The sequence below is a fragment of the Cydia amplana genome, chromosome 2 (assembly GCF_948474715.1).
Source record: "Cydia amplana chromosome 2, ilCydAmpl1.1, whole genome shotgun sequence".
Classification (NCBI taxonomy): Eukaryota; Metazoa; Arthropoda; class Insecta; order Lepidoptera; family Tortricidae; genus Cydia; species Cydia amplana.
This window is the reverse complement of record NC_086070.1, coordinates 9,441,535-9,455,576: the sequence shown is the minus strand read 5'-3', so window position 1 is coordinate 9,455,576 and position 14,042 is coordinate 9,441,535. Positions and strand designations below refer to the sequence as shown.

General features: G+C 36.8%; 1 protein-coding gene across 1 annotated transcript in view; it reads left to right on the top strand.

Annotated features, from left to right (window-relative positions):
* The window catches only part of LOC134658386 (tachykinin-like peptides receptor 86C), a 49,455-nt gene extending 36,553 nt beyond the window's left edge, over window positions 1-12,902 (top strand). Inside the window, exons 9-10 of the mRNA XM_063514072.1 lie at window positions 8,233-8,325; window positions 12,709-12,902. Of these exons, the coding sequence (XP_063370142.1) occupies window positions 8,233-8,279 (47 nt within the window). The 3' untranslated portion in view covers window positions 8,280-8,325; window positions 12,709-12,902. The remainder of the gene's footprint in view (window positions 1-8,232; window positions 8,326-12,708) is intronic.
* The last annotated feature ends 1,140 nt before the right edge of the window (window positions 12,903-14,042 follow it).

Below are 14,042 nucleotides of genomic sequence, written 5' to 3'. Positions count from 1 at the left end.
AGGTAAATGCGGTCCAGCATACTAATATAATCATATGTATGCCTACATTTAAACGTAACAAGTACTCCATCCTCTTTAATAACCGTGTTTCTACCTTCAATAGGCTGCTATATACAGACAATGTACAAAGTGAATATTGCTTTACATTAGACACTAATAAGAATTTACTTTACGATAATAGTATGTTCTCTGGATTTGGTAACGTCAATAAGCGGGGTTTTGTTGCGATCTATAATGATCTAATGACGCTTTTGACATACTTTACGTTAGACTCGAATAGTCATGGTATTCCTTTAAATATAAACAATCATCATTTCGATGTAGCGAACAAGTCTCTGAATAAGTTTTTTCGTTCCCAAATCCCAGAAAACACATATTTTTTACCAGAATGTTAGGGGGCTAAAGGGTAAGCTATCCGTAACAAAGAATATGCTAGTGACATTTGAGACAGATGTATTGGCCCTAACTGAAACCCGCCTCGACGCCTCGGTGCACGATTCCGAGCTTTTCCCTGCCGACTTCAACGTGCTGCGCTGTGACCGCCCCGGCCGCGGCGGAGGCGGAGTGCTGCTCGCGGCGCGCGCACCCTATTGTTTGCGGGAGCTAGATTGTGACGCGCATCCACAGGATGAAATTATCTGTGCACTTCTTACCAAGGGACGTTTGAAATTGATTCTGTGTGTCGTATATTTGGCCCCTAGAATACCCGACGTTCGTTACCATTCTGCATTCCGATGTATAGAGAAAATTGTAAGCTCTCAGTCATACCCAATTGTAATAGTAGGTGATTTTAACTTATACTCGGCCACAAGCAACGTCCGTAAGTCATTTGAAAATTTTATGCATTATTGTAACATGGTCCAACATAATAAAATATTAAATGATCTCAATCGGATACTGGACCTGGTGCTGTCAGACAACGTGACCTCTCAAATAGTAGTCGAGGAAGCTGTCGCTGGACTTGTAACAGTAGAAAAACATCACCCCCCACTTAACATAGTGATGTCATGCCCATCTCTATTCACTAAAAATTGTCCTAATAACACGAATAGCCCACCTCCTAACAACCATGACAGTATACCTATAAGAAATTACCGTAAGGCTGACTTTCATCTTCTGTATCAAAAATTAGCTACCACGGACTGGTCCCCTCTCCTTAATACTAGCGAGACAAATGATTGCACTAACCATTTTTATGCCATTTTAGATGAAATCCTCACAGAGTGTGTACCGTTAAGAAAACCCCACAAGAATAAACCTAAGCACCAGTATCCGGAATGGTTTTCAGCGGATCTCATTGATTTAAACAAATTAAAAAATCACTATCACAAGTTATTCAAACAAACAAGCGATCAACTCAATTATGCGTTTTTCACCTACTATCGGAGGATGGTAAACATTCAGACCGAAGCTGCTGAACGAACGTACGTAGAAAACCTACAAAGCAATATCATTCGTGACCCTTCCACCTTCTGGAAATATATAAAACGAAATCGTGGTTCGAAGCAACCTGCAACTTTTGGCAATATGTCATCGCAAGATGTGGCCGACTCATTTGCAACTTTTTTTAAAGAAGTCTTTTTAAAAAATTCCCCCACTCTCGACGTGACCACAGCATGTATGGATGCCAGAGCTGAACTACCCAACTGCAGTGACCGGCATATAACCCTTGATGACATAAGTGACAATGATATTCGCAAAGCAATTAATCTCTTACGGCCCAAACAAACACAGGGACCAGATGGGATCCCTCAGTATGTCGTTAGAGACTGCTGTGAAGCATTTGTGCAACCCCTCAAGTGTATATTTAACTTGGCTTTAAAAAACAGAACCTACCCAACAGCCTGGAAGACGACCAAAGTATTGCCAATTCATAAATCAGGATCGAAATCGGAGGTCCATAACTACAGACCAATTGCTGTACTCTGCATCTTCGGCAAGGTTTTTGAATCAATTATTTACGCAAAAATATTCAAACAGCTAAACGGTTGGTTCTGCGACGAACAACATGGGTTTCTACCAAAGCGCTCAACTACATCTAACCTACTTAACATTGTATCTTTGTTAGCGAGTAATCTGGATCAGAGGGGACAAGTAGATGTAGCTTATTTTGATTTCCGTAAGGCATTCGACCGAGTTGACGGCGATGTCCTACTGAGGAAGCTCTGTATGAGCGGGTTTTCAACCGATTTGCTCCAGTTTTTGTCGAATTACCTCTCAAACAGACAACAATATGTTTGCTACGAGGGTTCTAGGTCCACTCCTTTTTTGGTTACTTCGGGCATTGGACAGGGAAGTAATCTCGGGCCTCTCTTATTTCTCATACTTGTTAATGACCTTCCGGCAGCAATTAAATTCTCAACGTGCTTGCTATTTGCAGACGATTTAAAATTAGCTCTACCCATCGAAACTGGTAACGATAACAGAATGCTACAGTCAGATATAGACGCCGTTCACACCTGGGCACAAAAGAACAGCCTCGGCCTCAATGAGGACAAATGCTCTGTGATGTGTTATACGCGAGCGCGCCAACCTATACACTGCATATATAAAATGGAGGGTAAACCACTTAAACAAGTCAGTGAAATAAGAGATCTAGGGACATGGTTTGATCCTCAGCTCACTTTTAACCAACATATTGTAAAGGTCTGTAATGATGCTAGGAGATGTCTGGGATTCGTTATACGGCAGGCAAAAATGTTTACAAACAGGCACGCTATCAGTATTTTGTACAACGCGTTCGTGCGTAGTAAGCTGGAAACTAACGCTTTAATCTGGAATCCCCATGAGCAGCAGTATATTCTTCTTCTTGAACGGATACAAAAACAATATGCACGTTTCCTATACAAAAAGCTATATGGTTACTACCCATACTTATATCCAACTCTTTTTATACTTGGAATGGTGGACTACACATCGCTGGAGGCTCGGAGGAATATCTACCTAATTAAATATTTCCTTCGGCTTATACGGGGAACACTAACTAATCCTGCCCTACTCTCCCTGGTAGCAATTAGGGTGCCTCAGGCCTCCACCAAGCTATTACGCGCTCGCAGCCGCGGCTTCTTTGCCGTCCCGCCGGCCAGGACGCGTGCTCTCTCTTTCTCCCCACTACATCAAGCGATGACGCAATTAAATTGCATCTTGAACAGCGATAGCCAACTTGACATATTTTACACCTCTGAAAACCAATTTCTGACAGTATCCAACCGCTACCTTGAGTCAATAGTGGCGAAAAGCTCCATAGTCTAATAGAATTAACATTAATTTCTGACATTTTGCTCCTGGACCTGTTTTTTATTTAATTTATAGTAATTTATGGTAATTAATTTTTATTGCAATTGTAATTAGTTTTATCCCCCATGTAATATATTGTAATTTAATCCATCTTAATTGAGTACCTGTCTGCATGTTAGACTTAAGTAACTCAACACCGATTAGTACGTAAGGTTTAACTGTTAGTACTAATTGTAAATAAAATAAACAAATAAACAAATAAACAAATGATTGCCAACTAGGTGGACGCGGGAGGGTTTTAAGCATCTCCATGCTCGATATCATACACTTTCTTGCGACATAGTGTTTATAAACGACTGTTTCAATGTTAGCTTGTAGAGGCCTTATAGGAAAAAAATAAATTATTGATTATCTCCGAAATGGAGTTAATTAGAATATCGGTGTCTTTGAGAAAGTTACTTGATTTAAGCTCAGGAATGCACCCTTGAAATTAACGGAAATCAAAGAAAAACACGGTGTATAGAGGTTGTTTGCATGGTTGATCGTATGCTAAACAGTCAGAGTCGGTGGCTAATGCTATTTGTAATAGATTCTGGTTTAATTTACGGTATCCACAATTAGACGGAGGAAACTGACAGGAGTTAAAGAATAAATCTGGCATTTAAACGAAGTTACGCTCTCATTTGATAGAAGCGCTGGTGGCCTAGCGATAAGAGCGTGCTACTTGCAATTCGGAGGTCGCGGGTTCGAACCCCGGCTCGTACCAATTAGTTTTTCGGAACTTATGTACGTAATATCATTTGATATTTACCAGTCGCTTTTCGGTGAAGGAAAACATCGTGAGGAAACCGGACTAATTTACCCTACTAGTTTACCCTCTGGGTTGGAAGGTCAGATGGTAGTCGTTTTCGTAAAAACTAGTGCCCACGCCAATTACTGGGATTAGTTGCCAAGCGGACCCCAGGCTCCCATGAGCCGTGGCAAAATGCCGGGACAACGCGAGGAAGATGATGACGCTCTCATTTGATAACGACATGATGTTTTCGAGAAATTAACTTTATTTACGCTCCAGAACGTACCCTTAAAAACAAATTCAAAAAACACTGTGTAGGTACAGTCAGTTGCAGGAAAAGGTGCCCCCCCTGTATAGAAGTTTGTATGCAAAGGTACTAAGCGTATAGTATTGCTGACTGTACATCGCCCGGTTACCTTTAGTTACCTAACGTGTTTCTAACTTTAATATACCTACATATTTGTCAAACACTCTAAATTGCCCAGCTTACTATTAAAGGCTTTGCATGTTTGCTCCTTTTTTTTCCTATTTGCTTGCAATATGTGTTTACGCCGCATCATATAACAATACTGGTTCAGAATGTCCAACGTGAAATTCACGTCTTTGTTCTCATTCAGAAAGTACCTACTTAACTCGGCTTGTACCTACAGCTAACTCGGCTATGTTTGAGAGTGTACGAGTATGTTAGGCACAAATAAATGTATTAACGAAATCGTACAACCGCGAAATTTCTGTAATGGTTAATCCGATATTCGCGTGTAATATTAGGTTTAATAATTATATCGCGTGTAATAAATATATAATAAATATTGGTGTAAAGTTAATTCTGATTGGCATAAATGCCTATCATACAGTTTATTCTAAATTCTAAAGGATCATTTAAAAGCACTGCCTAAGTGTTTCGGCTATTTATTTATTTTCAGCTGTTACCACCACCAAGTTGCCATTGTAACCGCTGGGAATGAAATTAATTGAAACTTACTATTAGGAAAACTGAGGAAAAAGTAATCCCAGTAGATTACCACCAGCAGTATTTTAACGCATTCACTGCCAACGTTTTCGTAGCGCTACATGCGAAGCCGATTCTAGCGTTTTCCCGCTTTGTAGAGGAAAGCGATTACGAACAGAGGGCCCGCTGAGCGGATTCCCGTGTTCAATGCTAAATAAAGTAAAAAGTTGATAAAAATGTTTTTTTAAAGTTTTGCTTTAACTCATCGAATCGAAAGGTCCTTAACTAAACTATTCTTAAACTAAAAAAAAGAATCTTGTTAGTCTAAGTTAAAACAAAAATTTCAATATACCTTGCTAATTTTTCAAATTTTTTGTCTCAGTACAAGTATAAACTGTTAAAAGATGAAAGATATAACAGGAGGGTTGAGGTTTTATTATATCGATATGTGAACAGATTCATTTAGATTTTAGATTTCTAGGACTTTCTTAAAATAAGACTAGCTGCTACCAATAATAACAAATGGGATGTTAAGTATTTAATAAACTTTTATGTTGTTTTAAAACATGTTTTAAAGCTTTTCTCTAGTCTTTTTTTATAACAGCATCTCGAACTAGTACTACTTAGCCAAGGTTTTTTTTACAATTTTTTTATGATCTCTTTCCATCTTATCGTACATCCTTTAGTTAGCTTGCATAACACAGCCTAATTTGATTTCGTATCGATATGTTTACCAACGAAATACTTAAGTTACAAAAACACTCTTCCAAGATTGCATAAAACAGAATCGATATTCTTAACATACGCAAATACCATATAAAAGCCTATAAGTAGGGTTTTTACTTTTATTGCCTACATTTTTTAAGGTTTATTTCGTTCGGCATCTGCGACCTGTGAACTTTGAATACTTATCTCTAAACATCTACATAGTTATATATCATTGAAGAAGTTTGTGCAGCGTAATAATAATTGGAAATTAAACGAACTTACCTGTAAGTGAAGTTCATTTCAATTATATTAGCTGCACAAACTTCGAAATGATAACCCATCCCACCCAGTACCCACGTTGTCCTGAGACAACCAGGGATTCGTGTACCTATAATCCCTGTCAAAGTTATGGTAATATTGGCTTTGCTGAATTGGGGGCCAAGTTGTTCCATCTAATGGCATATTCACTGCCAGCGTGAGCTACAAGCATAGCGGATACCATATGTTTTTTCCGCTTTGTAGCGATAAGTACCTAAGAATAGAGAACCCTAGCGGGCTACTGACAGTGAAAGTGTTATGTCTTGGCTTGTTACTCTAAACTAAATGACATTGACAGCTGACAGCGCGGGAACCGTTCAGCGTAGGAGTTACGTTCATAAATCAGATACATATTTTTAATTTTGGCTTTGCCTCTCTGTAACATTCATGGAATAGGCTAAGTGATAAGCGCGTACTACTGTAATACTGCGCGAACTGTGACCAGCCGGCCTAGCCAAGCTGACAAATTGGCTACGCGGCCTGATGGGTTTTTATCTCATTATTTTTCACGCCACTGCTCAGAAATGTAGCCGTTGAATAGATCTACACACCTCAATGATGTTTTGAAACGCTGCACTCTTTTTCAACTCGCTGATGGGTCGATGTCGATACTCAATTAAACACAGCAATCTGGCCCCGTCATGACGTATTTTCTGTTAGCTGACCCTTTTGATCCTTTAAAATAAGAACATTAAAATCAAATATGTTTCAAACCCGCTTATGGTTACATCCTTCATTATAAATAATAATTATCCCACCAAAAACATTTTCATGTAAAATGGTGCCAAGACGAAACCATAAGGTTCGCACTGACAAAAAGTTATCAGATGTCTTGTAGGGCCAAGCTTCTAACTCTACAAGCCCTAACTTCACAAACTCTACACCTTAGTCAACATATATGTGGCTTGGCCGTTTCGCTACTGTCACATGGACGTAAGGTGAAAAATGTATTCACTAATACAATAGTTCTTGGAGTAACCAGTTCAAGACGTGATAGGCGATAAATGCATTAAAAAACATCTAAAACCTAGGATGATTTTTATCAAATTTAAGTACGTAATAGCAAAATAATATTTTTTATTGCTTTGTAAAGGTTGGTTACATCTGGAACGTCATAATGACAATGACATGTGTCACTGTGATATTCGCCATCTTTGGTAGATTTTTTGGAATCTAATGGTGGCTTTTAGTGTAAAGTTGGTCGTTACTGTTGAAGGCAGGTATATAAAAATATTTAATGTTAAACTATTAAAATTAAAATTGTACGGATAATTCATTTCTCGTAGTAGTCGTTAAAAGTTTTATGTGGGTAAGTAAGCGTAAAAATGGCGAGCGCATCTTCGAGGGCCTGGCGGGTCGGCTCTCACTCAACTAAACTAATTCGTCCAGCTATAGAGAACTTTCCAGACTTTTCAACAATATAATATTCTTGCGTAGATATTGTTTCATGTTCATACGCCCATCAAATGATGTTAGTAATAAATCTTGCCGACGCGTCGACCAAAGTCTGTATGAAATGATTTGATTGATTATTATTCAACACACTCCACTAACACGTTTAAATAAAGGCGCCTACAAAAGTTATTATGTAATTAGGTTCTTTGTTTTAGTATACAGATTTCATGGGACTTATTATTTTAGCGTAAATAAAGAACATTTTGGCGTAAATATAGAACTTTATAATTTAATGTACCTATTGTTAGCGCCGCGCCCAAAACACAATCTGTCATTTTTTTCGTAGGTAGATAAAGCACCGGTTCGTAACGAGCTTGGCAGTGAATAATTTTCGTTGATTTTTTTTTTATGGTCGAGTAAATAAATTACGTTTCGAGAATATTTCCTCGATGAAAGTCTCGTGTTGTCATTTTGTGTTCCATGTGCAGTTTATATATTTTTTTTCTCTTTTGTACTTAAGTACCTACTTTTTTCTACCCTAAAATTTGCGAATGTTTTATTTTATTTTATTTAACAAGCCCTGAATCTAGAGTAATAACAACAACACAACGTTACTAGTTACTACGAACTCAAATGGGGATTTAATAAAATAGGTAGACGTTAGTATTTATCGGACATTACTTAATTAATATTTACGCCAAATAAAATTTGATGAAAAAAAAAGAAAAAAAAATCATGTCAACATAAAAAAAAATTACCTCTAAGTAATCAAGGTATCGTATTTCTTGTATGTGATTTTCCCGTAGGATCGTATATGTAAGCTTTGTTACAGTCAGCCAGAGGCACTATCGTGACGCCTCATTCTTCAGCCGCGTATGACACTCGCCCCGACGGAGCAACCTGTCTCGGTCGGTTACTCCACACGGTACGTATGTCATTTTTTTGCTTTTTAGTGGCTTTTGTAGAACCTTCATGGTTTCATTATTTAACAAGTACATATCTGAGATTTGTTTTTCAAAAATACAAATTAGGGTGCAAAGTGCATTAGTTTATGGTCAGTCAAAAATTCAAGAGTTAAGAACATTACATAGGTACAGACTCAAATTACGCGACCAAGGACTTCTGAGACAAGGCAAAAGTTGAAGCGGCTGTTTAATACGTTTTTTTTCATCAAAAAAAGAATGAATTTCGATTCAGGCTTTTATTGTTAACTGTTTTCGTTCGACAGTCATCTCATCTCCTAAATCTAGACGATTTTAACAAACCTAACTCATTAGGTGGCCACCTTCATCTTCAGATCAGCTAGACATCTAAATACCTAATTGTAATGTCACCTGTTTTTTAATCAATATACAAAATTGAGGTCAAATCGAACATCAGGAAGTTGTTTTAATATTGCTTTCAAGATCTGTACCCACACAATTATCTATACGTACCAGCCTAAACTTGAATACTGCGCTGCTGAAACGAATTTTGACATTTCTGCGATTCTGGAGATACTCTTGAACGATTTCCACAAGATATGACTTAGAGATCCAAATCACATCTAATAGATATCTAACACTATCTAACGTAAAAGTGACATTGGTTGTCCGAATTGAGCTGCAAAAGAGAACTAGTAGAAATCTAAACTTTAACGTATCTAGAATGGATCTAGTACGTGTCGTCTCTTGTGAATATCTTGAAGTTCGAATACGGCAGGTTGTCGTTATGTCGTTGCGCATGTATTCTTAAGACAAAGTAGTTCAGACCGGAGAAACCTGCTAAAAGTTAAAATGGGGCTTGAAAATTTTAACTCCATTTAGTAAGTTAAGTAGTAGTTAAGTAATGAATTATTTCTTCTTTACCTAGTTTTTAAAAGTATATAAAACGAGATTTTACTCGTAATTTTGCTCTAAGGTGTTGGATAAGGACGGATCTGGGATAAGTGCGGATAATTCAGTTATCTATAAAATTAACTAAGCATTATTTTTGATAAAGTTACACACCTTCCAACACCATTTTCTTGGCTTTCATATCACATTTAGTCGCATACATTTCATGTGACGGGTTGTTCGTAATAGTTACCTAAGTTACTTAAGTTGCCCGTTTACTTGGATGAAAGCCATTGTTTAAAATGTTTGCATAAAATATTTGAAAACCATTGTCGGAGATTCTTTTCCCACGCTTTTGTATACCTACCTACTTTCATTTTTCTCTATCTATCTGTATTATATAAAATCTTGTAATTTAAAAACCGAGCAGCTCATATGAATGCCACCCAGTCGTCTTACATTTGAACTTTTGAAGTCGATATTTACAACAGAGTTTACTAAAAGACCCCACTTTGTCGATTCTAGTTTTGAGTTATGGGCAGTTTCGTTAAAACTGGAAAAACTTACCGAAAATCTTTGTTTTACATAAACTGATACGACATACACTTAAGAATCTGTGACATATTGCAACGCTTCATTTATGCACCTTAAAAGGGTGTAAAAAGAGCCTTTACAGTTTAGAGTCTAGGATCCCACTATGTCGATACCCTTCGATCAACACGGGCTTCCGACACGTCGGAAGGGATAGGCCCAAGCGATATCTTGACATTCAAATCATTCTGCCATTTTTCGCGGGGGGGAACGTGCACACAGTCGCACTTCTCACACACTTACATACAAAATCCAATCTGTTATGACGACACAAATACATAGAAAATGACACCCTACACAGACAAATCTTGCACACTTCGATCTGTTTTTGTGTACGGACGAATCACAAGTGTCACAACACGCACACTAACACATTTTCGTCAAAGAATTTTATTGTTTTCTGAGAGATGAGAAGTCGGATTTGTCGCTCGACCGATCCGCAATTTGTACTGGGCGAGCAAAATCGATAAATCCAGCAATTACATGAGACTAAAATATAATAATTGTGTTTAAATGTAATTAAACGTATGACATGTAAAAAAAATATGACATGTGAAATGTAACACCTTCTTTTTGTAAATTTGATGTCCCCGACCTCTTTTTACAACAAAAAACCGAGCAATTAAGGTAAAGGGCCCCTGTTTCGGCAGGTTAAGGCTCTTGAGAGTTTGTATATTACTAAGCATTTTTTTTAAATATTACTAAGCATATCAATACCTTGAAAGCTTTTGAGTAAGTTATATTAGTTCTTTGTTAATAATTTAATGTATAAACTATAGGGTTTTAGTTGAAACTTTTTTTTATATGAATTTTTTCGTGAACCTCTTGGCTCCCATTTCGTGATACAAATTTAGCTCAGCTCCTAAGTTCGTGAATTCGTGTCCCCTGTTTCGGAATAAAGTTTTCTTAGAGTAATTGGTGATAATTTGCTGATAATCATTTAAATTATTTAACGGTCTTACCTACTTACGAGTAATTGTAAGGTCAAATTAATAATAATATTTAAAAAAAATGTTAAATATTGAGAGCAAGCTTAAAATTTTTGTACTCGTAGTAACCACCTGGGTAAACCATATGGGTACTTTATTACTTGACTAAAAGCCGAACTATATAAATAAAAAAAAATTCAAAAATTAAAAAAAATATATAGAAAAAAAATTTACTATCTTATACGTTAAATATACTTGGTCAACCAGATCTTGACAGTAGAAAAAGGCGGCAAATTTGAAAAATGTAGGCGCGAAGGGATATCGTCCCATAGAAAATTTGAATTTCGCGCCTTTTTTTTTACTGACAAGATTTGGTTGACCAGCTATATAAACTTACACAAAAATAAATCAAATAAATTGAATTATAAATAAAATTGTGCTAGTAGTTAATATGAGAATATACGTGGAATATACCTTAAAAATTTAAACTCGGGTCACATTCAAACTCGTTTTATGAGAATTCTAGTGAAAAAAACATATACCGAATTTCGCTCATACGAAACTTCATGAAATACATTAATTGTTTTCTAATTTATTTTTTTAATTATCTTCGTTGTTCTATTTAAAAACAAGCACTCAAAATGTATCTAGAAAATCCTTGATTCGTTAGTGGCACGAAATAGGAGACACACGAAAAATAAAATGACCGCTATTTCGTGAGTCGATTTATTGCAATTTTAAGGTATTTCTATGCATATATTCAATATTTTTTCTTATCAAATCAATTACTAAGGAACCCACAGAAACACTCCCAAAAACTTTTATTCGAATGGGTTTAGCTTTTCCTTCCTATAAGCTTAACAAGTGAGAGCGCGCACCTTACGCCTAAAAAAAGTGCACGCATACAACATTGGTTATTATTTTATTGAAGAGATTAAATAATACAGATTTTTTTCATATGTATAATTTAAATAAACAATACTTGAATTCCTTATTATTTGCGCCAGAAACAAAACTAACGAAATAACGTACTAACACGAACTTGGGGCCCTTTACCTTAGGCATTTTTTCTGCTGCTGTGTTCACTCGCGCGTCTGGACTCGGTCTAGTTAAAAATCCGAGCGCAACTAGTTTTATTACTCGTGCTAGATCAGTTGATCTTGTACCTAGACAGAGGGGAAATAGTGCGAATGCCGCATCCCTTCCGTGTTGATCGAAGTCGATACCTAAAATAAGGGTTCCGTTTTTGCCATTTGGCTACGGAACCCTAAAAACGACGATATCATATTATCATATTTATCGTATATTATTATATTCTAGTCGGTCTATAATAAGCCAACCGTCGTCGATCAATCGATCGATTGACCATCGATAATCAATGGTTCTTTTGTTTAGGGTTCAAACTCAAACGATTGATTATTCATGTAAACGATTAATCAATTTTAAAATAAAAATAAGAATTATAATAATAAATTTGTTTAGTGTTTTTATTTAAAATCCATAAAAAAATATAATAGGTACTTACTTATTTATGTTGAATAACATCTAAATGTTGACAGTAACATCGATACAACTTTTTGTCGATAAAATATTTTGCTACATCACTTTAGTATTCGTGCCCCGAGTTAGCACAGGTATGAATTTATCTGTAACCCAGAAAACATTAGACTTACAACTACACTTTGTAAGCTGATTTTAGAGTTCCGTAGCCAAAATGGCAAAAATTGCTAGCCGTCCGTCTGTCTCGCTCCACAAGCCTCATTTGAAATTGTGCATATATTGTATTTATTCCGGCTGGATGCATCCTAAGCTGCGCTACGTCGCCCAGTCAGCTTTCTGATTTTTTGCACTATCTTCAGCATCCTCTTTTGTAAAACCACATTATTTGCCATAAAATAAAGATTTATTCCATTCGTGGTTACTTTTTTATTCACCGGACACAATCGTTAACTAAAGACGTATTTGCGTCGCCAGGGCTCTCAAAAGAAACGGCAGTGGCAACCCTGACCACCGGCAACGCGGTGAGGATGAACCCAACCGGCGGCCGCGACGGTGGCAGCGTCCGTGACGACCGCCTATAAACACTTGCTGTTCATCGAGGCTGCTGGATTCTACGTTCTCCATTACGCGTAATTATATCGAGTTTGTAATTTTTACTTTTGCTGAGCGGTATAGTCTGTGCTTGGTAAATTATAAGGATCAAGAGGCTTTGGACGTGTGACATACGCTACTACCCATATTGTTATATTCAAGACTTTCAATTAGCTTTCATCTATATATGTGGGTGGAATATATTGTATATAAGTATTAATACAGGTAATAGTTGTTTAAGCAAACAACGTGAAGAAACCGGACTAATCCCAATAAGGCCTAGTTTACTCTATGGGTTGGAAGGTCAGATGGCAGTCGCTTTCGTAAAAACTAGTGCCTACGCCAATTCTTGGGATTAGTTGCCAAGCGGACCCCAGGCTCCCATGAGCCGTGGCAAAATGCCGGGACAACGCAAGGAAGATGATGAGTTGTCTACATAGGGTATAGTAATTAATATAGGTATATGAGAAGCTTCTGCTACATATTACGTATTATTAACACATTCAACACAGTTCTAGGATAGTTCACTATGTCTGAGGAAATATTTAGACAAGAGTTATTTGGAATACAATCATGTTTGTGTGATACAGAGTATATTTGCTTGAACTAGAACCAGAGTTAATTACCTCAAGCAACAGCAAACCTGCAACACGAGAACCGAGAACGATATTTCATTTCATGATGTGAAATTATTATTCTTTTTATGAAAGTTAAATATACTCGTAAAGAACAGATAATTTTTATGGGAAAGGAAAGTGGATGTGTTTGAAACTGTTAATACCGAGTTATTTGTTATGCTTGGGCCTTGTAAAACAAGCAAAACGGTAAGTACAAATAGTATACTGGTTAGAAAAGTCATCGTATTAATTATTTAACACACCTCATGCGCAGATTCAAAATATCAATCGTTATGTCTACCTACATCGAGCAATTCAAGCATCAACGAAATAGTTTCAGAGGAAAATGATGGTAGGAACACTAGGAACAGACGGACAGACGGCATAGATGACGAAACTACCTATAAGTGTTTTGGTTACGGAAGCCTAATAACACACACACACACACACAGTCTGAATACAGTGGTTTTTATTATTCATATAGTTCTCATGATGTTATTTTTCCCTACGATAATAGGGTATTTTCCAACTAGTCAAATCAGCTTCTTTTTTAGAACTGTCAAAACGATTTGCTAATATGGAATTTATATGAAACATTAC